At 39.0% G+C, this 27,525-nt stretch overlaps 1 protein-coding gene across 3 annotated transcripts in view; it reads right to left on the bottom strand.

Moving 5' to 3' along the window:
* Window positions 1-27,525, bottom strand: part of LOC102227229 (tetraspanin-9) — a 205,852-nt gene that overhangs the window by 70,322 nt on the left and 108,005 nt on the right. For 2 of the 3 annotated variants that reach the window (XM_023349338.1, XM_023349341.1), the window contains one exon: window positions 26,356-26,435. In XM_023349338.1, coding sequence (XP_023205106.1) covers window positions 26,356-26,418 — 63 coding nt within the window. In that variant the 5' untranslated portion in view covers window positions 26,419-26,435. Of the gene's footprint in view, window positions 1-26,355; window positions 27,359-27,525 lie in introns of those variants that run through there. The other variant, XM_023349331.1, reaches the window with a different exon arrangement.

Here is a 27,525-nt window from a genome sequence, read left to right as displayed (position 1 = left end):
TTTCTTATTCAAAAAGTAAAATACTCTGACTTGTCAAAACTTTTATACTGAAGTCTGAGATGAGTGAAAAATTGAGCCTAAACTGAGTTTGCAGAAGGTTTGGATTTGGTTCGAAGACTTTTTTGGCTTTATCTTTAAGTTTTTATCTACACTAATTTTAAAACACTCAAAAGAAAATTTTCCCAGATCAGTGAGTTTTCTAAGGAGAGATGCTCTTCACACCCAGACACTAACAAAAAACACTTCATCCTGGTGAAAAACCTTTTCAGCTAAACATTTTTTTTTTTTAATTGGTGTGTTTTTGTTGATCAAGTTTATTTTCTGAAGTCCAATTTGCACAATTATATGCTCAATAGAAACACAACTACTAAGCTGTTGTAGAGGGCAACTGTGTGAGAATTCATCATAAGATTTTTACTTGTAACAACAGTTATTAATGCACTTGAATTAAATTGTTGGAAACTAACATGTGAATATGTGAATGAGAATTAGAGCTGACAGACCAACGGGCTACTAGCATTCTCATTTTGCTTTTATTAAGTCTAATTAACATGAAAACGAGTAAACACTGTTTATTGTAGTGAAGCTTCTCTCTGCATCTCACCCTGGAACAGTTCGCTGACGGCGCCAGCCTGGCTTCATAAAAACATATACACACACACACACACACACACACACACACACACACACACACACACACACACACACACACACACACACACACACACACACACACACACACGCACACACACACACGCACACACACACACACACACTCCCGAAAATAACACAAACCCTCAGATCAAAAACAGTGTGTCGACTGTTAACCCCAAATAAAATTATAAAATCATAATTAAAGTTATAATTGCTCGCAATTAAGCAAGTAGAACGATTAATGATAGAGAATTAAAATGTTTGTGCTTATTTTCCATTCAAGACGAGTTTATTTACACACACAGTGACACTCCACCAGAATTAGTGTAAATCTGAAAACATTTAGACAATCTGTGTCAGCATGTCGAGACTCAATTTGTTTGCATGGCATCCCAATCACAGCTGCACGGCGCACAGAACGGGGTTCTAATTAGATGAGAACGCACTGCAGGAGGTCGTGTAGTGTTAAAGTTAGAGCGTCGCCGCTGGAAACGGGCTGCAAGCGAAAAGACTGAAGCTGTTCCGTTTGATTGCCTATCAAGGATAGTCATATTTTAAAATATGCAGATGGATATGCACATAAAGAAAGTCATACATACATACACACACACATATGCAGACCCCTCTGTTTGCAGGCGGTGTGAGGAGCTTGGATTCACACATCACCGCATTTGGTTCCACATTCTGCCCTGAAGGAAGTGGCGCCATGCCAAGCTGCACACATCTGAAACATTAAGGATGAAACCCATTGTATGATGCTAAGTTTAGCAACGTCAAAAAAATAAGTAAAAATAAAACAGCATCTAAAAAGGGTTGCAATGGAGATTTTCATTTTACTCCTGTCAGATTACCCTCTGATTATGAGAAAAGATCATCTCAAAATTATAAGAATGTAGTTTCAATAAATACCAAACCTTATAAGACACAGCCATGGTAAGTAAAAGACCACAAGCGATTTCTCCCACTAGCTCTACACCCACGGGTTTGTTTTGGTTTTATTTACCCAGAATGCCTTGCACTGTAGTCCACTTCCTGCCTTTGGAGCAGTCTACATATGCATTTGAACTGCGCCAGAGTTCATTTCAACCGAACAGACAGAGGTTTGCAGGTGGACCAGAGTTTGATTACGTCCCCAAACGAACTGGACTTTCTAAACAGACTGGAGTTGCATTAAAGCGAACTAAACAGGGCTGGTGTGAATGCAACCCAAGTCAAGGTTGATGTTGCAGCTCTAACGTGTGTATAGACATACCTTTCTACTATTAATTAATAACATAATTGCTTTATGCTACAGAAACCTAGAAAAACTTGTTTGGCTGAGTTCTTCGGTGATTTGAACCCTTTGACCTTTCATAATATTTCATTTTACCTCCTCTAGCTGGGCTGTTAAGGCAGGAAGACGAGAACAAGGAGGTTGGTTCGCTGATATCACACAGATTTGTTTATTCACACGGCTGCAGCTACATAAAGGGTGATTTATATTCCGGACAACGATAAGGTAAAGCCTCTTAGCAGCTCCTGCTCTCAGTGACAGATAACCAGTGTCTGGATGTGAAGAGCATCCCTCCTTGTGCAAAATGTTGCCTGCTTGGGAAACTCACTGATCTGTGAAGCTCTGCTTTCAAGAAGAGTGATCAATACACTCCCATCTTACTATTTTCTCTCTAAACCTCAAAGAAATCACTATCCGCTCCACCGGCACAGAGGAGGTGTGAAGCAAAGGCAGGCAGCAGTGGGTGGTGAAGGTGGTCAATTCAATTATCCCACTGTCAGGGTGCATTTCTGCTCCTGACTGCCTGCAGAAGTTCAGAAAAACCAACGCCAGCGATGTCAGATTGCTTTAAATGTTTCTGAGTCTCATACACCCATCACCAGTTTCATCAAAACTCGCTCTAGAGGAATATTATAAAAAGATTAAAAACAACAAATGGTTCAAAGTTTTATGGGCCGCAAAGCAGAATTTGATCCGAGGGCTAATTAATCACTAGTGTCCCACCCAAACGTCACCAGAATCCTTTATGTGCTGTAGTGCTTAAAGTAAAAAAACAGGTCAAAACTCAAAGATCACAAATCATGTCGGCCAGAAAAAACATGATCTAAAGCTTTTGGGCAAAAATGAACTTCTTTATGCAAAGTATGTTCACTGAAGGGCTGACGTGGAGCAGCTGGTAGCATGTTCTCCCTGTACATGCCTGGGTTCGCTCCAGATTTTAGATGAATTTCTATTTAGCATTTGCAGTAAGTAGTTTCAAAAGTGTTAAAATAATTATGCTTTCTTGGAGCAGTAATAGTGAAGCAGGTCAGAGGTCATGGGAAGATGGATGGAGCTAAATCCAGAACAATCCTGAAGGAAAACCTGAGTGGGGTGAACGTTCACCTTACTGCAGCAGAATGTGCTTAAACAAAGTTTTCACTCTTTGTCAAATTTTACAATTTTTTATTAGCAAATTAAAATGATGACCATACTTGGAATACTTTTGTACGGCTTTATGTTTTAAATTAAGGCAAACGGCTTAGGAAAGAGCTAAATATTCAAAACTGATCTTAAATGTTGCCTTAATGTTGATTTTATCTTCATCTCTATAGATCTGTGCTGCATTCTGATTTTTGAAAATAAAGAGAAATAGAACAAGTGAAATTCCTTCCAGAATGAAGAAAATGAATGAAAAGTTTGTATTATTGAAAGTCTTACAGATAGTCTTTATTTAAAAGGAATAAGTTGTGCTAACTTCCACATGTAACCATAAAGCAGCTGAATATTTACTTGATTATATTGAAATCAGCTCTTTAAATATGAAACAGCAGCTATAGGAGTGGGTAGATAGATGCAGCATGGAGCTCCTTCAGGATGAGACATCTCCTTTTATTCCAGCCATACAGATGAAGAATGCTCACACAGAAATAACACGAGTGTAAAGTCTGCTGGAAAAAAACATCATAAATCAATATTTCAAAGAAAACACATGTTTTTCAAACTGAACTCAACTCCACATCTGGCTGTTAGTGAAAGTGAAGACAATTATATCCCTGATTTATACATTTTTGCCCATTATGTATAATCACTCAGGCACAACCTGACTAACAACTGCAAGTGGAGAGAGTCACCCAGGGGTGAAGATGATAATAACTGTAACAAATATGCTGCTGATGTTTGTCAACTCCGATTCAGTGCAGGTTCACGGTGCTCCATCAGCGTAATGTCTGCCGTATTTAAACTATAATGTGCTGCACATCAAAGAGGGACATGGAGATTCACCAAAGGGATGATGGCTAATAGATCTGACGGAGGAATGGGCGGCTCACGTAAATGTTTCGCTTCCCTCCGTATTTATATCCCTACCACTGGTCTCATCTCCCGGCTAAAGTCCCTCTGTGATCCACAGCTGATTGTCTTCGCTGCAGAAGCTGTCTGCATTTTGCATCCAGATACAGAATAAAAACAGATATCAATCTGCTGGGTTGAAATGCATCTGACATTTTGGATGAACAAAGCTTTGATGATTGGTCAAAGAGTCTGAGCCAGAGCCAGAAGAAGTAGAACCTCCAGCACAACCATCAAGAATGCAGCAAGTGGTTTCTGGATGGTAAGTCAACAACAAAACTCTTGACTTTTCCAGCAGTCATTGTGATCATGGGTCTGGGTGTAAGTTTCTCTCTGGGTACTTCGGGTTTCCTCCAACCGCCCAGAAACATGGCTGATAACTTAATTGGTCCTTAGATCTACTCCACAAATCCACCTCACAAACTGAAAAACATAAACTCCAAGTTAAGTCCAAATGTCCAACCAGTACACATCAAATCAAACAGAGCTGCTCTTCAGTCAAGTCGTTATATCTTTGTTGCGATCCATTCACTCGTTTACCCGACAGGAGGGAGCGGAGTCTCTTATGACGGCACATTTTGAAACCAGGTCAGAGTGAAACATTTCTGTAGCAGAAAAGAAAGAACAGGAGTTATTTCTCTTCCAGGATGAGCCAGCAGAGGTGTGAAGTTCTCCGCAGGTGTTAAAGTGTACATGTGTAGAACGCATGCTGTAGGGTTTATTTTATGCATGCACAGGCCAGGGGTGGAAATTAGCACCAGCCTCTGGTCAAATGAGGGTAAAGGTATGAAGTGGTGTTTAAACTGATTCATAATCACTTCATTCATGGGAGCCTGAGACGGGTTACTGCTTACAATGATGTGTAAGCTAACGGTCAAAAATGAATGTCGCTCATTAACATGCTAAAATCACAGAGCCATCTAGTGGCCTGGCATGAAAGCTACAGCTGACTCAGGTTTTCCAAGCAGTGCCGTCTAAACAGAGAAGTAGTTCCCAATCAACAACCAAAAATACCAGCAGTTCCTCTGCAGTGGTCTCTTGTAAGCGTAGCCTAAATTTGGTAATGAACTGGTAGGGCTCAAGGCTGCCTTGAACTGGAAACCAGTGTCCCTGTCCACAGTTAAGCCAGTTTTACCAAAAACCAAGACAGAAGCTTCTGCTTCAACCTCAGCAGAGAAAAACAACAAGCTGGATTTTCTGCAATAGATTTTGAAGTACAACTCTCCAGCTCTCCTGTCTTGTTCAGATGTGATGACTACTGGCTGAAAGATGCCCAAGATTTCTCAAAATGATGAATCTGAGCTTCACACATACTAGCAGAGTTTCTACAAGAAAGCTCTCAATATGTTACCCTCTGCTGATTGCAAAATATGAGTTTGCATCATATTAATAACATGAATGTGACAATATTTGATTCATTTACACTGACCGAGCGTGGCAGATAAACACTGAATGACATGAATTATGTCACATTGAATTACAAGTAGGTGAGTAATAAGTATGACTGTGTTTCAACATCCATGTGCTTTTCTTTTGAGACTAAAGTTCTCATATATAATCATCTCAAGCAGAAACAGAACTAAAGCAAAATGTGATCCAACACTAACAGAACATTGTTGAACAAAGCACAACAGAGAAACCTTGCAGCACATAAACACAGAGGAGCAGCGTTGGTGGAGAGGGAGACGCTGCTGAGCAAATGAGACAAACGCAGGACAAATCCAGGGAACACGAACAGAAACACTTTTTCTTTTCTTAGATTAATCTTTGGACCGTGAGCGCCGGGCCGACTCAGTGGGGAACGGAAATCTAAAAATCTAAGAACAAAATGAAGGTTTGCTGATAGCAAATGATGCTCTGCTACTTTCTAATCACAGCAGTGAAAAACAAAAGACTCCATCTGTAGCTGCAGGCTGCAGTTAATTGATGAAACAAACCATTCTTCTTGGTTTGGACAAAATGAAATTTATCATCAAAAATTGTTTATTTAGCCTCTCCTTCTCTTCATTTCCAGTGTAATGGAACAAACTGCAGAAGGAAGATTGTGCTGAGATGTAGATGATACAGGAAGTCCTGCCAGGCCCGTTTCCACAGCAGCATGTAGTCGGCACGGTTACACACGGTGGCAATAACAAGCTGCGCGTGGATTTAATACCAAACCAGTGACCCGCGCTTCAGGAGGATTATACACTGCAGCATCTACTGATTTTCATAAAAGCCTTTGGAAAACTCAGCAAACAATCAGTTTTATATGATGAGTTTAATAGTGACTCAACTGAGAAGAAAATTTGGATTTTGTCAGGTGATATTAGAGAGAAAGAATTTTTCTTATTTACTTGTATGACTATTTTGCTGCTTGACTTTATCTCTACATTGTTTCACCCAGACATAAAAAGAACACAATTCTTTAAAGGTCAATAAAAAAAATCAGAAGAGTTAGGAAGAGATTGTACCAGACTATGTTCCTTCATAAATCACAGCGCATCATCGAGACACTGGCCACTATTAGAATAAATTTGCTCCTTTTCTCTCTTTTTCCCTCCTCCTCTCACACGTTACTTGCCTCCTCAGAATGGACTTCTTTTCCAGGAAATGTTTAGATCCTACAAGCATCTAATCAAATGCTGCACAGGGCATCTCTCAAGTAGGTCACATCAGCTAGATCTGAGCAAAGACCGTTCAGAGAGCACTTCTGACTAACATGCATCTCATGCTCTTCTGTTGCCCTGGTCAATGTGACGGGAACGTCTTCAAAAGGACTTCTATCTTCGTGTAAACCTGATAAAGTCTCGAACAACATCACAGATGTTGACTTGCAGACATTTGCATTTTTCCTCCACTGGGCAGATGGATCAGACCAGCCTGCGACGGCAGATAGAGAATCCACAAAATAAATGTGTGCTGATAACCAAACAACACAAGTTCCTCTCTGCAGGATTTTGTGAAGTGCAGATTTCACTTCAGATGACATGAACAGCTCATATTCACAACTCCATCAGTCTGGATCAGCACCACACTGACGGTAACTGAAAGGTCTAAAGCTACGTTAACACAGCAGGGAAATGCTACTGAAATATATATATTTTTTGCTTAATTGCGACCCATATCGAGCTATTCATGGCAGTCCAATCTTTTCATCCACAAGAAAATCTGATTGATGTCACTTCCATATGTGGCATTAAGCCGGATCCGATATTTAGAAGCATCGGTAGTCAGCTACTCACAGACCGTCTGAGTAAAAATGCTTACTGATGCCTATTTTAATAGTTGAGTTCCAAATATATCTAAATATGTATTAATATGCTGTAGTGCTAACAATATTAGCACTACAGCAGGAGCTAATATTTACAGTCTTTCTCATCTCCACTCTCCAGGGTTCAGCCAATCAGCACAAAGGAACATGAATGGTGTTCCTGGATTGGCTGCTTTCCAAACAGTAGCGCATCAGGTAGCTTTGCTTTGGGGTATTTCAAGTTACCAAGATGCATCTTCTTTTCAGTATTTTAGATAAGTTCTTTGAAAAAAGGTTTTAGACAAACTTTCTGGGAATAATTTTTTTTTACATTTCACAGAAAGGTCAGAAAATACTGAACTGTGAACAGAAGGTCTCCACTATTCCTGGCATTATCTCTGTCAAGTTAATGATTGAAGTCCATTGTTCTATATAGGGTGATGTATTAGTGCTCAGTTGGTATTGTTACAATATTGTTATAATATATAAGTATTGTTATAATACCAAAAAATGTGGAATGATCAGAAATGTTAAGAATGATATTTTATAAATAAAGGTTATTTTTTCTTGGTAAAAATGTGTTGTCTGAGAGAAGGCAGAAGGTTTTGGTGTTGAGAATTTTCTTAGAGTTTGAATTAATTCCATATTCTTTTATTTTGGGAAAAAAAATTAATTAACCTTTTATTTGAAAAGATAACGCGCTTGCTGTTTCTGTTTCAGTAGCAAGGTTAGCGCTCTCATTGTCAGCTCATCCTAAAAATACAGATTTAGAAAGTAAAGTTTTTAATTATACCATAAGTAAAAGCTGCGTAATAAATCATGATCTTGGTTTTTGCCTGTGTATTAACATTGTAGTGAACTTTTTTATAATGCAACATAATGTTTGTTGGTAGTTATTGCTAACAGCCATTAAAACATACTTTGGTTGCCAATAAGATATTCAGTTTGTCTGGTGGGAGTCGCCCACACCCAACACCATTAAAGGGAGCAAACGTTTTTTAAGAAGATGTTTCTGGATACGTGTGGAAAGATGTGAAAACTGTTTGCAGTGGAAAACAGCCCTTGTATAAAAGGCCAGAGTATTTCCATTTTGGGCACTTGGTTATTTTCTGCAGTGCCAGTCTGATAACGCTGGTCAGGAACAACAAATCAGACAAACACAGCGAGTATCAGGAAGAACTCTTCTCTCTCAGGGCATTTTTAAGAAAAGTGGCCAAACTATCTCAATTACCATTACAAATGCATCAATAACGGTCCGTGAGTGTAAAGTGTTCCAACCAACTATTGTTATTTTGTTTCCACGTCCTCCTCTGGTATAAAACATGTTTTCATTGTGTAATCGTCTTACTTCTCTGCCTGGGAGCTGTGTGTGGAGTCAAACAGAGGAGACAAACAAAAATCCTCATAAAATGATAACAGAAGCAGCAGCTTTGTGAACTGATTTTTTCTCTGCACTCAACCAATGTGCAAAAAACAGAGCTCAGCACAATACCTTCCACATTTCTCATTGGTTTTACAACAAACAATGTAAAAATTACATTATTTTGTTATTTATGATTTGATATTAAGTTTTCTCAATAATTCAGCGCTGGTCCTGTGACCCTTTAGGAGAATCCTTGGCCCCAATCTGTCTGGCCCTTTGATGATGGAGGTGTTGGATGTTCATCAGATAACGTGAGAGAAATCATTTCGACTCCAACATGGATTCCTGTAAGGGTGTGTCAGCAGCATCAGGAGTTATCGCTCTGACAGATACTTCTGTAGTAATATTTACAAATTAGACCCAAATATGTCAGTGACGCACTAATCAGTCACACCAGTTTACCATAGACCGACTCTGGTTGGTAACTGGTAGGTCAGAAACTCAAAAAATATGAGAATTCTGTTTTTAAGATAAAAAAAAAACCTTCGTTGTCTTAAAATATGTTCAATCTTGAACTCCTAAAGTGGAACAGGTTTAGGTAAACGAATGTCATGATATTGTATTTCAGGCAACGCAATATTTATTTTCTTATTTAAGAAAGGCATTGAATTATTTGTTTATTTGTATTTTTAATGTATTTCTATTACTGCATAATAATTGGGAAAGTGAAACATTTGCTAAATGTGTTCATTTTTCTTCTATCTTATTTGTCAAAATAATTTAAATAATGATGAATTACTAAAATAATCATTAGTTACAGTCCTATTTTTCATACATTACTCCAATTATTACTGTGTAAACCATAAAAAATGATGGAATCCTGTTTTGAAAAATCATCATTTTATTGGTCTTGTGAAGACAACATGATGATTTTATTTGCTGAAATGTTGACTTTTCAATGTAGTCACAAAAGAAACTGTCAGATGATATACAGTATTTATTGAGATTTCCCTTCATGCTTTTATATGTAGTTGGGGAAAACATGTTAATCTTCTTTGACTCACATCTTCTGCATCTCTTAAGAAATCTTTAATTTTAAATTTGCTGCTAGTGAACAATTGTTACATTTCTAATATATTCTGATTCGGGGTAATCAGAATCAGAATCAGCAGACCAAATCTAAACGCTTCATCTCTTGGTTTCCCAGTCACTACTGGATACAAAGTGGAGGTCAGTTTATTCATTTACTCCTGTGTGGTCAGAATAAACGATTATTATGTCAGCCTAGAATAAAGTAGCCCTTAGTGACGGCACCATGATCTACTGTTGCATGGCAACAGAAGTCTTAGTGGAGGTCACACCTTTTATTATTGGATGTCTCGTTTGCACATACATGTTAAAATAATGACACTTTTTTGAGCCACTGTCACACCAGTTAACAGTGGAGTCTCTGTTTAAGTTGGCAGCTTTAGCTGTAAAATAGCAAAAGATTTAATAGAATAACTGAGAGAAGCTGCTGCAATAATGTGACGATTTAAACATATCAAACCAAACGATCAAACATGGAAAACACGGAGGGGAAAGGAGCCACGTCTGTACGCCTCGTACTTAAACAAAAAATTAATAAAAGGAAATCTTAGATCAAATTATCATGTCAGCAGCAGCAGCAGCAGATCTGTCAGCCACTGTTGGCTCTCCAACAAACTCATTAATCGGGATCCTGTATCAGAATGTAAAAGCATACATGCAGCATTCAGAGGAAGTTTATGCTTTTCTGAACCGGGCTCCATGCTTTGTATGCTGGAAGTCATCGGATGCATAACGCAGAACCACAAACATGTCTTGTCAGTAAAACGCAGCCTTCATGCTCATCGTCTGCAAACACCAGGACTGACTCTCTGAGGACGCAGCAGCGAGTCTGAGACGGACTCTGATATAATGAAAGCGCGGCTCCCTGTAGATGCGCCTCCTCTTCGCTCTGTGACCAGCACCAATGCAGTGAGAAGTATATTGATGTTTTGTTTTTGCTTTCCTACCGGAGCTCATCTTCTGCAAACAAATGAGTCTGTGAGAGAAGTTACTCCTGTTTCACAGATGAAAATACAGAGATCAATGAGGATTTTCATGGCCAATAAAGCTGACCACCAAAAGGTTAATATAAAAGAAACTCCAGGAGATCAGCTGCAGCCAATGATAATGTCTTACAGAAGAAGAGCTGCAGGAGAAACCTCCACAGAGAAAAGCTTTGTCTGATCTGTAAAATTAAAAGCGATTTGAGAAGTTGCTTGTGGAAAGGTCAGTTTTTTTAAATCCTTCCCTATGCAACAGCTGTTTACACTATTTCCAAGGTAAACTGAACCATTAGAAAAGATTTACAGACAGTTTTAAAATTAAAATAGCAGCACTTGAAGGAAAATCTCTTCATCTTTGCAACAAATCTCAAAAAGCAAAAACACGCTGCAGGAAAAGGCAAGACAGTCAATAAAAGATGAGCTGTGGAGGGAGGGGATTTTAAGAAAAAATGTTCATTGCTGAAGCAAAATGAGATTTTCTTTTATGGGGACAATTATTAAGCCCTTGATAACAAAGATGGAAGAGAGTGGAATGATGCACGGTTCTTCAAATGGGAGATAAAAGCTGTGACTTTCATTGTTTTACAAATGAATGCTTCAAGAACATCATGGACTGCATTTCAGGTCAACGAGTCTTTGGTTTCACTATCATATCCCAATTATTCAGCTCCGCTAGGGAACAGTAGCTTATAGAGGGCTGATGAATAAAATACAGACACAGAACCAAGTCATGCATACGTATTCAGCCCCTTTAGGCTAATACCCGTAAATAAAACCCAGTGCAGTATGTAGCATAATACTTTAAGAGTTCACCTGAGTTTAAATTCTCAGAAGTAGGACTGGGCGATAAATCATTTTTATTGATTCATCAAATTTTCAGTTTTTGCAGATTTCATTTTTGGAAAATCTGAATGTTTTTCACCAATAGACTCCTTGAACCTCAGAGTGATGTTTGTGTTTACAGCTTCTGTTTATTTGAATTCAGTTTAACTAACAACTAATAGATTAATAAATTACTTGACAAGTAATTCAAAAATTGATTAATCACAATTAATTTGATTAACGGTTTCATTCCTGAACAAAAACAGAAACAGATCCTTTTTGATCAGTGCCTCTAATACTAAAAATCAATGGTAATCTTTTTTTTTTCATTCATATCCCTGATAAAAAGTTTACAAAGTGTACGGGTTACAAAGTTTTGCAAAAACAAAAAACTGTATTTGTGTGTTTTCTGTCCCTGAAGAGAATGCCATTATTGCTACTGCATTGTTTCACAGAAAACCTTCCCCTCCAACGGGAAAAGTGGACGCAAATTACTTTTAGAAGCATCCTCTCTCTGCAGGGATCCAGGGTTCCGATTTTCATCTAATAAACGACTGAACAAATAGATGAAGCCCAACAGCAACACCAGGTTTTTCTTCTAAAACCAAGCACAGCATTACACAATGTTCTTCCCCGTGCATTATGAGGAGTAATGCAGAACAAGAACCTAAACTCTGTTTGCGTACTGAGCACAGCTAATTAGGCTGGAGAGTTTGGAGCTGTCAAAAGGAAATAAGAACGTACACAGCTTATTTAGGCAGTTTAACACAACTACTGTGGAGAGCCTCTCTCTAGGAACACCAGCTTCAACTTTGAGTTAGTTCTTCAAAGTATTTTATTTCTGTTTCCTGTCACTAAATAATGGGCATTTCATAAACAGCAATTACTTAAAAACACCTATACGGTATAAAAGAGCCAAGAGCATCCTACAGGGAGAGAGATGCAGAGGAGAAAGTCTGAAGTTAAAATAGTTTCTTTAAAAACTGAAAGAGTTTGGACTCTTTTCTTTATGGAGCCACATGCTAACACCCTGCAGCTCTACAGATAATAAATTGTTATGGAGGGCTGCAGGGAGAAAAGTGATGCTGCCCCAACAGAAATGCTGCAGTAGCACAAACTACTAGAGGTAAAGCTACTGCTAACTTTCTAAGCTCATTATTAGCTGTAGACTAGAGAGGCTCACACTGAGCATTGTTCAATGATTTAAAACCAATAGGAATCATTGATATACACTGGATTGGATATTGTTGACACACATGGGTCATTACTATGAACTGAGTCTGGCATGTCGGTGTTCGGGAAAATAACACAATCATAAAAAGAATCTGAAAAAGGACGCAATGTTTTGCTATTTTTGTTAACACTACAAAAATGAGATAAGGTCCAAGGGAACATCATGTTTCAGAGATCATTGAGGTTTTAATTAAAAAAAGTCAGGAGTAGGTGAGTTATGCTAGCTTGACTTTGACAACCTTAACATTTAGCTACATGAGCTGCAGTTCGATGTTTCGGTTCAGTTAACAAAACAAGACAACCCACATAATCTATTCTCTGACAGATTATCAGTAGAGCAGGTGTTCAATTTATCTAGTTATTAATACTGCTAATTAATAATCACAAAATAAACATCAAGTCAGAAATCATAAAACTGTGACAAACTAAATGTTCTGTTTGGCGGCTCCATTTTATCACAGATTATCTGTCTTGTGTTCCACTGTCAGAACATAGTAATAATAATTAATAATTAATATGTAAGAATTTTTTTTTTAATTAGTTAATACAATCATAAAAACAATGCCAATCGTTTCATAAAATGCAAAGAAAACCTTTGGAAGAGTGAAAAAATAGATATAATTTCATATTAAAATAATGCACCACTTTATGTTGGTTACTTAAAATCACAATATTATACAATTGACAAAATCACAAACTTCAGAGGTATAAATATTTTTAGGAAACTGTAAACCTGTTTTTTGGGTTTTTTTTTTTAACAAAATATTAAGAGCATCTAAGTTAGCATTCTGCCACAGAGAACTAAATGTTCAGGAAGCCAGATGACAAAGATTATGTCATTAACTTGATCTAAAATGGTAAAGAGAGTAACCCAAAGGCTCCAACATGAAGCATTTGTAAAGGATCCAATTTTAAATTCTTGACCAACGGCAAAAAGCATTCACTAAAGAGTGGACCGAGCCTGCTTCTTTCTTTATTTTGGTGCGTGTGTGTATGATCCTCTCAGGCTAAATGCTGTGTGCACTCCAGTATAGCAACACTGGGAATTATCTCAGTCTAGCATATGCCAGAAATCATGCCTGTAACATTGTGCAAACCTGCACGCTTATTAAAAAATGGCTCTAAAACAGAAAAGATGAGAGTGCAGAGACACTGTAATCCTCTTGTGGAAACCTAATAGAAAAATCCCATCATAAATCTCATGAATACTGATTAATTAACCTGAGAATTAACATCAACTTTCTGAAATAGATCAATTCACATGAGGGAAAGAAAGATGTCATGTTGTGAAGACCAGGAATGAGACCTGAGAGTGGTGGTGAGTCACCTCTCAGGGAGCTGTCACCAAGCATCAGTGTCTTCACCTCTCCTGCTGCGGGGAAGAGGTCCCTGCGCCGCATCCCCGCTTCATGCTTCGCTTCTCCCAGCCCAAGAAAAGGACAGCGCTCCATGTTCTGCCAGCCTCTCAGAAGGGGACTCGGAGGAAAATATGGCCAACTCCATCTGTGCTGCTTTGCATATGAACCGTGTTTAAGGTGGAGAGTGCAACGCGGTGGAGATCTAAACCATGAAGGGTTTGAAACAGAAGGGGCATTAATGGGCTGACCCCAAATATGGCGGCCGGCGTTTCATTCGCTGAAATGATAACTGGATGGAGAGCATTGATGACAACACACACGCACACACACAGGTCTGTTAATAATTACTCTAATTCAGTATGATGAATTAGACCATTCACTGAATGCTTTGATGACCCCATAATAAACTTCTCAGCTCAGACTCAGTCTGCCCACTCCAGCCTCCACCCGGACTCCATCTTTTTGTTCCATGGACCCCATTACTGAGCTTTAACAGAAGAAAATGGGAGATTTGAGCAGAAATAATAACTGCTTATGAGTAATGCAAATGACACAGAGAGTGTAAAGGGGGCTTTTGCACCATTTTCTCACTTTATTTGGTGCTAAATTCATACTTTCCACATTAGCAAAAGTATAAAAATGGAAATATATATATAATTGAATGAATGCATTAATATTAATTTTCATGCACTTTAAGATTTTCAGAAAATTATTTTTCAGAATAAATTAAAGCAGAAGTTTTAACTTGATTTTAAGATGGTGTGCTTGCATGCCAGCAGCTAATGCATATAAAATGAACTGGATGGATCAAAGGTTAATTAATGTGTTTTTCAGGGCGAATCCTTTGTGCTTGCCACATTATTTAAATAAATCACATGTAGGAGATGGGAATTTATGCAAATCACATGACCAACCTAAAACTGCTCAACATGAACAGCTTTAAAACACATTTACACAGATTAATGCTTCAGGTATCACTGAGTAACTGCAACAAGCCATGAGTTTCAGTACATCACAGACAGACATAACATATTTCTATTTAAACCAAATGAGACTTATTTTAACATGCTTCATTTAACATTATGAATTTTATCAAATGACAAAATCTATTTACAGACGTCTTTAATTCTCTAAACCCTTGTTTTTTAATTAGTGTTTTAACTCAAAAACCTTTTCCCTTTTCCTCAGACCTCTTCAACAGGTCTGAGGTTTTTATTTTAACTATCAAAATAAAAATATATGAATTTGCTTTCTAACTACTTTAATAGCTTTTTCAAATCTTACTCTGCAGAAATAAAACATATTTTAATATTTAAGCTTTTAATTGCATCCATTGTTTTAACAGACTACAAAACTGAAAACGGTGTAATGCTTCTTTACAGAAATGTCCATAGTACAATTAAAATGTCTCTTGTGTGTGAGACGGTTTCAAAAAGTGCAAAATACAGTAAATTCCAGTTGAATTCAGTCCTTTAGCTGTTTCTCAGCTAACGCAACACACATGCTCGGTCTGCTAGCATTAGCATTAATTAGTCTCCAGGAATATGTCACGTTTTTTATGCAATACTAATCAGAGGCTGCATAGCATAACTCACTAGTTCACTGTCGATTCAATAACCTCTTCAACTTTTACATGATACCAACATATAAGCATTAAAATACATTTTTACTGACCTGTTATATAAAGATGACGAACATTGAGTTTATTCTTCTTCTGTGTGCCCAACCTTCTCTATGCCACTATAGACAGCGCCCCCAGCGGTAGTATGTGGAATCGCACCAAATAACTGAAATAACACTAAAGAACTTATTACAATAAGACATTAAGAATAGAGAAAAGAAAAACAATGTTGAGATTTCTATTTTTATACTTAGTGTTTTCATCCCTCTACATAACAAATATTAAACATTTTCTCAGGGGACAGACTGCATATTTACTTACACTTTTAGGTTTGGAGAATATTCTGAAGACCTGTTATTTTTCATCCACTTCCTAATTATGTGTTGATCCATCACAGTCTCAACAAAATACACTAAAGTTTGTTGGCATGTGAAAAAACTCAAGATATGAGAATAAGCTTGTAGAATTTTTGACAACTCTACCAGAATGATCTGGACTACAGCTGTCAGATGGTTTCTAACACCGTGATCAGAGACATCCCTCTGTGTCCCAGATACTGGAGGCTGGGTTTCCTTGTTTTTCTTTTAAAACAACACTTCAGGCTATTGGGCTAATTTCTATTTCAGGACGCATAACGCCCTAGAAAAAAACAAAACAAAAAAACAAGCAGATACAGAAAAGAAATTCTTTAATGTCAAGAAATACAACTTGTAATTGAAAATGGTGTTAAATAAATAGGAAGAACTAATTGCCTTGCCTGTTTGATAAGATGCTGGAAAGCCAAAAAGGCTCAGCAGCTTTACAGAAGAAATAATGTCTATTACTGTTCCAGCGCCTGTCAGTCAGTTATCTGTGGATCGCAGCAGTGAAGGAGCCCAACTACTGACTGCATCTCCCTCTTCAGGGAGAATATGGGAGCCAGTGGAGAGCACACCTCATGCACATCAAATAAGACTCAGGATCAGATTGGATCAGACGTAACGAGAGCGCTGCAACAACTCGACTTAATGAAGATCTGGGTTTCACTTGGAAAACACACACAAAAAAAGCCATCTGCTTCAGAACACAACAAACAGCTCAATGCATCTGCTGACGCTTTGAATTCCATATACTGCAAAAGAGGCTGCTCCATTAAAAAATAACAATGAAGCTTTTTAAGACAATCCTCCACTTGGAAAGCTGCAATATGCTGGTTTCATGATGCGACGGTAATCTGTGACGGTTCGGCTTGATAAATCAATGCATGCTGTAAAGTTTAGGGCATAAGCACGGCGCCCATTTGTCATCGCTAACAATGTGCAGTATAGAGCTTCCTGCTGGAGCCGTGTCCTGAGCTCATTATGATTCAGAGAGTGAATGCCTGAGTCCCTGACCCAAATTCAACATGGCACGTTAAAATATACATATTCAAAGTCAATCTGTTCAGAGTTTGTTTCTCTGTTTTCCTCTGTCCATCTGCTTGTCTGCATCTCTGCTGTCGTACATGGTTCCTGATCATCCTCGGCTCTTTAAAGATCGTTTAGAGATGAGAAGAAGTATCCAGATGCCGTGTGGGATGCTTGAGTGGCTTTATGGTGGGAGAAGAAGTAGGCCCTACTGAATCAACTAAAGTAGCAGCCCTGGGAAAATTGCTCCCGCAGTCAGTTATTGACATACCTCAGCCTACAGCTTATGATTTCAGGAGCATTTAGGTGAAGACCCAGCGCACTAAAGATCGTCTCTAATGGACTTTAAGCAGTTAAATAAGAATTGGAGTCAGCCAAAAAAAGAATATCTTCAGTGCTGCTTTTAATCGTATTCCAATACTGCAAATTGGAATCAGTATATTTAGAAATATACAAATGTTACAAATAAAAAGAGAGATTATTTTTTTCTCATTAAAGTTTTCCTGTTTAAGGTCAGACTTAAACTATTTTAAATTCAATTCAGAAATACTTTATTGATCCAAAGGGAAATTAAATGCTTCACCTTCCTAAAATAATGGCCTAAGCTTTTTTTTTTGCCAAAAGTGTTTTTGTCAAAAAACAAACAAAAAAAACATTTTTGGCAAAAAATTATTATTTTAGGAAGGTGAAGATGTCTAGTTTTGTAAGCTAAATAATAGCTAAATTTAATATACTAAATGCCAGAATAATGAGGGTTTTTTTTTTTTATTTCCGTTCAGTTTCAGAGGTTTAAACACATTTTCTCAGTATTTGTTAGAATTGTATTTGAAACTTTATGAGTTGGATTTCCTTCCAGAAGCTTTTCACAATAATTGTCAGAAATTTCATCCTTCTAACTGGTTGAAGTGGGTCAAGTTTGTGGGACACAGAACCATAATGCTATGATGGCTGAACCTTTCCATGCTGATGTTAACTGATGTTGAGAGTTACGCCTAAATCAGAAGTTTATGATGACATCTATTTAGTCATTTTGGAAATAGAAACAATTCTGCTTGTCCTATCTGACTGAAAACAGAACAGGTTTCTTCTGATTTCATGTCAAGAGTAAAAATAGATTACACTTCTTTTTATACAGCATATGTAAATATGTGTACAGATGAGCATACACACATTTCCCCTTTTCCTTTGAAGACATGTTTAATTTGATCCTCAGAAAATGAACAAAATAATTCTCCCAGCTGGCGTAATGAGATGTGAGATGAGGAACAACTGGGAAACACTGACTTCATTGTAATTTGCCTTGAGCTGATGGAAAAGATGCTGACTTGTTGTTCCAGCGAGCTGCTGGAACATTTCACAATAACACTTTGCACGGATGCCTTAACCAGTGTTCCTGAAGCAGAGAAGGGTGATCACAGACACCACAGTAGTTTACAGTCACTGCGGCAGAAAGAAACTGAAAATTATTTTCTTTTCTAACAACGCTCTCCTGATTGCAAACTGATCTGCTCCAAGATCCTGGATAAACTGTTTTCTGAGCCAAACATGAAAACACAAAGCAGATTTTTTTCCTGCATTCCCAGAAAAGGCTATCAAAACACGATAACATATATAATAGATATGTCTGTTTCAGAATGGCAGCAGCAGCCTGTGCTCTGATAATGAAGCTCAGTGTGTCTGTGCTGCTGCTGCTAAGCCAAATATCCTCAATTCCACACTGCATTAAGAATCCAGCCTGTTTCCACCAAACTGAATTTCATTATGAAATATAAAAGCATTTTTACCCAAGAAGCAGGAAGAATGTGTTTGTTTTTGTTAACATTTTTTGTCTTCATAGCCATCAGCATTTCATAAAGCCTTTCACTTATGAAATGTTCAAAAGCATTGGTTCTCAAACTATGGTACAAATACAACAGATTGTACTGTGGAGCTAACAAGCAAAGGAAGATGAGAATTTGCTAACAGAAGTGGTGACACTGAACCAATGTAAATGCACTGATGTAAATGCAGATTCATTTACATGTGCAGTCAGAAACTGGATGTGAAAATAACACCAAGCCAACCTGAACCATGTTCTAGTTACATGCTTGTTTGCATGTGCTAATTAGTAGCCTACTAGCACCACAAGCTAACAGCAACAACACAAGTCTCAGAATTTTATCCAGCTAAACACTTGAGCTTAATGAGACACAAACTGCCAGAAGTGCAAACAGACTGTAAAAAAAACTGCAGCTGTCACTCTGTCTTCAGTGTCGAGCAGCCATATTGGATTTTGTGGTAGAGGTGGCTGAGTAAAGCGGACGGAGGCTTTCCTGATGGTTTTTACAGTTTTACCACAGATCTAAATGATCTTTTGACTAAATGACTAAAGGTCCTTTACTGATATTCCTTTGTACCAGTTTAGTTTAATTAAACACAATACAATTGACCCCCAGTATTTATGGGGTTACGGACCAAAGCCGCCTACAAGTAGCTAAAATCATTGAACACTTGAGACTTCCTCTAAAACAATTAAAGCTCAAAATATACCCTGATATGCATTTAAGTGGACTTGAAACCATCACAGAAATGGGTCAGAACTAAAAAGCTGAAAAAAAGGTGTTGAGGAGGGTGTCTTAATATTCCCTTCATCGCTGTTTGATCATTTTAAAGGAGTATTATTTATTAGCACATTTAATCCTTAGTATAACTAAAAATTGTCCTCTAATATACTGCCAACTTCAAATTGAAATTTTACTCATGCAAGCCTGCAGATAAAAGATTTAACAGGCAGCAGATTGATTTTGGAGTAATGCTCAAACAACATAAAGTTGCCGTATGTGATATTTGTTTGCAAAAAAAAGAGTGAGAGTGATCACTGCAATGTTTTTTAATTATCACTCCACCACAGCAGAAAAGGATTAAATCACAGCATTAAAACTTTAGATTTCTTTACCTTTTGTTGAGTCTGGAAGTCAAACAGTATCCAACTGCTCTGTAGCTGAGCATGTTCACTCTGTAGCGTTGAAAATCCTAATTCCCCTGCAAAAAGCACCACCTACCAGAGGCATCTGAGGGTAAAATGCACCGTCAATTCTCCTGCTCTATTACCTCGATCCCCAAGACACTGAGTGTCTCCAAACACCAACTGATCTGCGGCAAGAGCTAATGAGCTCAGAGGCGCTGCACAACACGGGCTGCAAATCGAAGCAGCCGGAGAGAAGACATGTAAATTAAGAGAATCTCCCAAATGATCCAGTGGACAAAAGGAGGCATATGGAAATATTTGCCAAGCTGGTCAGACAATCCAAATCATAGCGCAGCAATTCAGAAGGAAAACTAATTATAAAATTTTATTATAATACAAATAATCATGATGATGTTTTAGGAAACAGCTTCTGAAAATGTTAAGGACCAGAATAAATATTAGGGCTTGAATTTATTGTGATTAATTGGTTATTGAAATAATCATTGACTAATTTCTTAATCAATAGCTGCTCATTTGCTGAAAGAACAATATATTCAGAGCAGTACTTAAGCCAAAACTGTACAACAAATAAATACATTTTGCATTTAAGACAACAAAAACTTTGTAAATCTGTTCTACCCAGTTTTGCATTCACCTAGTTAAAGCTCTGTAAAAACAAAAACATTTCCTACTAAGCACCTTTTGCCGTAGAATTATTAATAAAAATAGTCAGCAGATCAGCTCTTCCCTGTGAAGTCAGAAGTTTGCATTAACTAATGCTAAGTTGAGCAGAATGGACTGAACTTGATGTTCGAAGGATTTTTAGCTGCAGATGGATCCTTCTGGACATGGTCAAGCGTACACTGAAAAAACACTGTTATTGCATTTTATGAAGTAAAATGTTTATTTTCTTATTTAAGAAAAATAGAAAAAAATTACTTTATTTGCATTTTATGTATTTCTAATACTGCATAAAAATTGTTAAAGTGGTTAAAAGAATCTGGCAATATTTTTATCCAATCAATTGATTAATCATCAGAAAAATGGTAGAATAATCTGTTACTAATATAATCGTTAGCTGCAGCCCTAAAAAAATGTTTCAAAGCTCAGGGACGTAACGCTTTATTACTGCATCACTAATAACACAATCTGGACTTCCTGAGTGGAACCACAGGTTGATCTCCTCCATGCTGAAATGCATTGATGCAGAAATTCATGCAGAAGGAGCCCAGACCAACTACTGAGTGTAGATACTCTACTGTAGATAAACTGGCCATCCAAAAATGGATATCAGTCAAAATTGTAATCGACAGGTCAGGTCTTTTACAGATTGGTAGCCAAACAGAAAACTGCAGTCAGTGCATCGTCAGTCTTGTTAATAATGCAGTTTTCAGAAATAAAATGAATTGGATTTATCATTTACATTCAAAAGATGTGTAATAATAAATATGAATCAGTCACTCATGAGATCTATAGCTTTGTGATAGTTTAACTTATCCAGTAGAAGCTGTGAGTCGACAGTCATCGATTCAAACTGACTGCATATCTGCTAAAAGTTCTTTAGCTGGAGCTACTTTCATCATGATTCTGAATGCACTGATTTACCTGTATTACAGTCTCACCTGATAGTGAGTGATTCCGCTCAGGTGTTGTTGTTTCTTAAAAAACCCAAGAAAAAAACCTTTTGTACCCAGATCACACCAGTGAGCCATTAAAGTTGACTGAAATGTTTGTGGAGAGTGAAAAACAACCAAATTGCTTCAGCCTGAAACCCAGGGGTGTTCCAGCCTGACAGGGAAGCAGAGGAGCAGCTTGTGTGAAACTTATATGGACTTTCACACAACCACACACACCTTCACACACTCACCCCCAAACTCACTGAAACCACCTTAATTCTGTGAGTATCCCTGTCACATCAAAGCATACATACATTTGACATTTTAGAGTCAAATTCAGTGTTTGAATCTATAGGAAAAATAAATTGTGAGTCCTTGGACTAAATCCTGCAGCAATCCCTTAAGTAAGCACAGGAATTCATGAATGCTAAACACATCTGCTTTTTCCTGCTGCAACAAAGGAGATGCTTTGATTGTACCCCTCTTGTATTACTAGGACAAGACTGCTGAACCAACACTTTCCTCTTTAATATGAATATCAAGTGAGCTTCTGATATGGCAAGATAATGGCACAGCTGGGGCAGAGCCATTAGCCTGCTGCACAACTAATCTCCAACAAAGAAAAAGAGTTTTTGGGTGATTTTATGAGACACTCGGTAGCAAAATTTTTAAGCACAGTTTTTAAGCCCTCTTTAATTTTTAAAAAAGCCAAAGCAAAAGATAAATAGTTGTAAAAACATTGTTATTCCACAGTAAACGGACGTCTGAATCGGGGAGCTCAGAATGAAAGCAGTACTGAGAAAGCACTACACAATAGGAAAATGAAATCCTTGCTCCCAGCAAGAACACCAGCGCTGATGTGCTCCTGAGGCTAACAGCAGCAGGACTGAACATCAATGGCCCTATCAGGCGGCTCCAACAGACACTATTAACACACGCTTAGAGGCGAGCACAGCAGGTCTTCGTCCCCACTCAACCACATTATTTGTCACACCACAAAGGCATTTTGCTTTGATGATGTAGGCTTTAGCATTGAGCTGTCCTAAGGAGCCGTGCTCTCAATCCCCAGCCGCACAACCAAGTAGTGCTCTAATCTGGCCCAAACTACTCCCTGCAGCTCAGACTCTCTTAATTCCTCATAAGAAAGAGGAGCCAGATGGTCACGGACAACTTCTGCTGGGGCTGAAGATCAGCACATGTACAGCAATGCCTCGAGTGCCTGCTACTGTTTACCTCCATGTTATTAGTGTAAGCAACTGTAGATGTGTGGGTGGTAAACATGCTGTGTGTGCCCGGCGAGCGTGCTAGTCCATGTGTGCACCGTCAGTGTCTGGTTACCCCTGTGGATCGTTCCCTCGTCCGTCTCCGATCTCCGCATGAGACGACAAGAGGTTAAGAGGAACAGCTCTCTACCAGATTCGGTAACCTTGTGATTTCTGAAGTGCCGAAGGTAGAACAGCGCAATCCCAGGAGTGTCAAGATACAACATACCTCCTGCCCTCCTCCCTTCGTCTGAGGCGACCTATCATGACCCCCAACTGTGGAGTGATCTCATTACTCAAAGCTGCACTAATCTGCACACTGACCCCAAAGTTTGAAATTTTAGAAGTCCGTAAGCAGCTACAGATAATCGTGTTGATGGCGAGACACCGTATTATTTGGTGCTGGTTAAAGACATCAGTGTAGCGACCAAACAATCAGAGTGGAAACTTCTGGAGTAAATGTAGGGCTGGTCAATAAATCAATAACAATATATATCACGATAGACGTGATCAATATCAATAGATAATACGTTCAATAGAATATTCAATAATTTCACTGAACTCTGGATCAGAACTGCACAGCATTCTGGGGGATGTAGGCAGAAGAAATGCTTTAGTCGCTCAATCTCAGACATCAACTCACAGCTGGCATCAACTCGCTCACTCTTTGCTTACCTAGCAACAACTTGTTGAATAACTGGCGCAGCAGCAGTTTCATGTTTTGCCTCCGTGCCTCATAACTGCTTAAAAATAAAAAATGACACGGAGAGAACGGAGAAAATGAGTAAAACAGCTCATGAGGAAACTGCAGTTAAAACAGGAAAAGTGATGTCACCAATTTGGCAGTTTTTCCAGATATTTACAACAAAAAACTAATCAATAATTATCGATATTGACTCATATGAAATGCTTGTATTGTGATACATTTTTCAGCCATGTCACCCAGATCAAAGTAAACAAACGTTCTTTAAGAATCTTTCTGAAGACCAACAAGCTAAATGAAAATTGGAGACCACCCGCCATGACGTCTAATGTCTGTTCTGCCTGTTAGTAGCGTTGAGGCTTCACCGCTAAAAATCATTCAGCACAAACTGAGTCTGGAAAGAGTTTAAGTAAAAGCCTCCCCACAGATTTCAAGAGACCGGCTCTTAAGGAAAAGTGCATCTCAATGTTAGTTTAATGGTTGGAAAAAGATAAAGTTGTCTTTGCTAATCCACATCGAGCCGTGTCTGCAGGTATGTTGCTACCGACACAGGGCGTCTTTACGTTCCCTTTTAGTCCTGATGCCAGTGTACTCTAATGTTGTTCCTAACTTGGTCTTTCTTCTTTGTCCTGGCAGGTTTTCAGTGCCAACACCATCTGTGTTTGTCTGTGTCTCTTTCCTGTCCTCTTAACCTCCAGACGGCTGAGACAGATGGCTGCTGCTGAGCCGGGCTCTACTGTTAAAAGGTAGTTTTCCTCTCTGCTGTCCCCCTGCACCAAACATCTGAATGTTAGTTATGTTGTCAGCATGACATACTTGACTATAAATAATTTACAAATTTATAAGTTTAAATAAGATATTTGCCAAAGTTAAGAGGATTTTGATTTAATTTTCAGTAAATAATAATAAAAAACACCTAATAAATCTTAATTGATCATCTAACAGTCTAAAAATCTCATCTCTAAAGCAAACAGTGGCCGTCTTGAGACCAAAGCACTCAATTGGAACCTATTGAGATGAGAAAGATGGTAGATCAATATCTGCAATAAAGAATCTATCATAAGCTGGGTTTTTACGACCTTCTCATTCATTTAAACAAACACTGACGTCGTTTCAAACATTGAAGAGCCTCTGGGTCATTTTTACATCTTTGCCAATCACTCTTGATTCTTCCCCTGTGGACAGGATCACGATATGAAAGGAAGACATCCTCCTTATGAGCCCAATATGATTATATTTATTGGCATTTTTATTGTACAAAAAGAGCTCTTACAGAACACAATTTGATCTGAAATATTTCAGATTAAGTGGTTTCTTCTTAACAACACAGAAAGAGGATATATTGTGCACTTGTGCCTCAAAGATCACGTTAGTGAGGAATGTGGGTGAGCTCTGGAGGGAAATCTGATTTTTCACTATAAACATCCAGGATTATGAAACAACAGGAATCTTTGACTGAAGGAAAAGGAGACAGAACTGTGAGGGAGATCAAATCGTTTGAGTTAGCAATTTTGTTAGCAACTGTCAACTCCTCCAGCAAGCAATCATTTATCAATAGATGAGAGTCCAGATCCTCCTTACAAAGCAAAGAGTAGAACAAGAGGACAATGTTTAACAAGTCTAACAATGTTTTAAAGTGCAATTTATCTCCCAAAGAATTAATAACCCCTACACTTTTAAATCCCTCCATAGGGTGCTGGTTCATTCAGTCTCCCAGTCACTGATCTCAGGAACATTTCTCCAGATTTTTTCCTACTCATATTAAAAAACATCTTCAAATTCTCACATTGAAGCTGAATACTTTGATTCTATTGTGTTATGAGTTCAAACTTTTAAACTTTTGATTTTGCATATTTCTAAATTTCATTAATGGTAATGGACATAACTTTCATGAGCTACGAGCTAAAGACAGATGAAAAGGAAAGATCTATACTGACAGAGTCATTTTGTGTGTGTTTGTGTGTGTGTCAGACTGGGCAGTCCACAGGCTCATGCCACCCTGCGCCCCAGTTACCAGAACTCCCAGCTCAGCGATTCGGCCGCCTGGCTTGATTGACTCCTTCATGTTGGGATGTTTTTTAATGCTTCATGCTTCACTGCATCCACACAAAAGACTTACCCTCATAACCTATAAGTCTTATAATCCATCCTGTAATCGCCCATTTTCATGATAAATGCCCATGCATGGCTACCCACGGCTCAGCCTGCCGCATCCTGAGTGGAATGTATGGGTGAGTAAACCGGCTACGCTCAGATTTATTATCGTCATTACTGTAAACGCAACAGTCAGAAGGACAATCAGATACTGCGTTGTAATCATTACACTTTCAGGGTTTTATTACAATTCTCAGTTTCATCTGAGTGTACTTACAGCTGACAATAAAAAAAGAAACAGATTCAATAACATGAAACTACTACTCTATTATCTCTGAATCCCATCCAAAGTAGTGACCCAGATCACCCCCCATCAGTACCACAGAATACAAAAGAAGACCTGGTGTGTTGCCACTGACTCTGTCATTGCGTCCAGGAATAGCAGCTTGCACAGAATGGAACAAGCATAAACACCCTGATGTAATTAGAAACGCGTGATTTCCCAGACAGCCAGCGTTTTGTCATACAGTAATGTTTCCCCAGATTCATATTTCATTCACACATTGAGTTTTCAGGTTTCTCCCCTGATCCAGATCCTCCACCCCCCATGAAGTGGATCGATACGAGCCAGCATGCCAAGACAAACCTTAGGAAAATGATGAGCCACTTACCCAGAAGATGAGGTTGAAGATGAACATCAGATACTTCAAGCAGCACAAGCAGCCTCTCGCCATGTTGCACTTCTTGAACTCTAGAAGGAACACAAAGGATAGGTCCAGGTAAAAGACTACGTATTTGCTGCCTTTGGGTGAGCTGTACTTGTTGGTCTTGTCCGCGGCCCCGGTGTCGGCTGCCGCTCCGGCCGGCCCCTGCTGTGTGTTTTTGCGTGGCCCCGTGGAGCCGTAGAAAGCGCCGGCAGTGAAGCCGCGGCCACCGAACGGCCGACCAGACGTGGAGGCTTGAGGAAAATCAGAATCCCGGCTATCTACTGATGGACTACGGTGAATGGCTGACTCCTCACTGCTGGACTTCTCCATGCTCTAGAGCGCCTGCTGCTGCTGCTGCTGATGCACAGTCTAACATAGTCCCAGAGATAAGACAGAACTACTTGTCCTTCAAATCTCCACTGCTTCACAGTTTAGAAGAAAAAAAAAAAAGACAAAGGCACCCAACTACATCCACCTTCCTGTGGTCTCCTGCAGAAGTGAGTTGGATGGAGCAGCAGAGGCACTTTTTTGGGGGCAGGTTCACAGTAAGAGTCCTCTGCCTTCCTGTGATAATCCTGGAGTAAGCAGTGCAGCGGCTCCTGTTTGCCTTATGACAGGACTGGATTCTGAGAAGTTGCAGCTCTCCCTGCTGTAATATCACTCTCCTCCTGCTCTGCTCATTGATGTGCTTGGCTCCTCCACTGGAACTGAGACCCAAGTGAGTCTCAGCTGCTGACCGGGTAACTTTTCTCCTCCTCGTGCTCCTGCTCCTCTCCCTGCTGCCCTGCTCCTGCTCAGTCCTCCTCTCCTGTACATGTGCGGATGCGCTCTCCCTTCACGCTCCCTGTCTGGTGAACCATTGTGCGCTCAGCGGCTCAGTCCTCTGCGCTGCCTGTGCTCTGCTCACCCAGTAGCAGCGCTCTGGCTGATGTGCTATTATCGGCAGACGCAACTAACGGGCATTCCCTATCATCCACCAAGAGCTCTGCCCTCCTCCCCCAGGAGTCTCTCTCTCTCTCCCTCTCTCGCTCGGCCCCTCCCCACTGCAGAGCGGAGAACCAATGCAGCGGCGGCAGGAAGACCGGAGCTCCTCCTCTCCACTCCCAGTGTCTTTATTAAGCACATCTCTGTTCC

The sequence above is a fragment of the Xiphophorus maculatus genome, chromosome 2 (genome assembly GCF_002775205.1).
Source record: "Xiphophorus maculatus strain JP 163 A chromosome 2, X_maculatus-5.0-male, whole genome shotgun sequence".
In the NCBI taxonomy this organism is placed as follows: Eukaryota; Metazoa; Chordata; class Actinopteri; order Cyprinodontiformes; family Poeciliidae; genus Xiphophorus; species Xiphophorus maculatus.
This window is presented reverse-complemented; position numbering and strand designations above follow the sequence as displayed.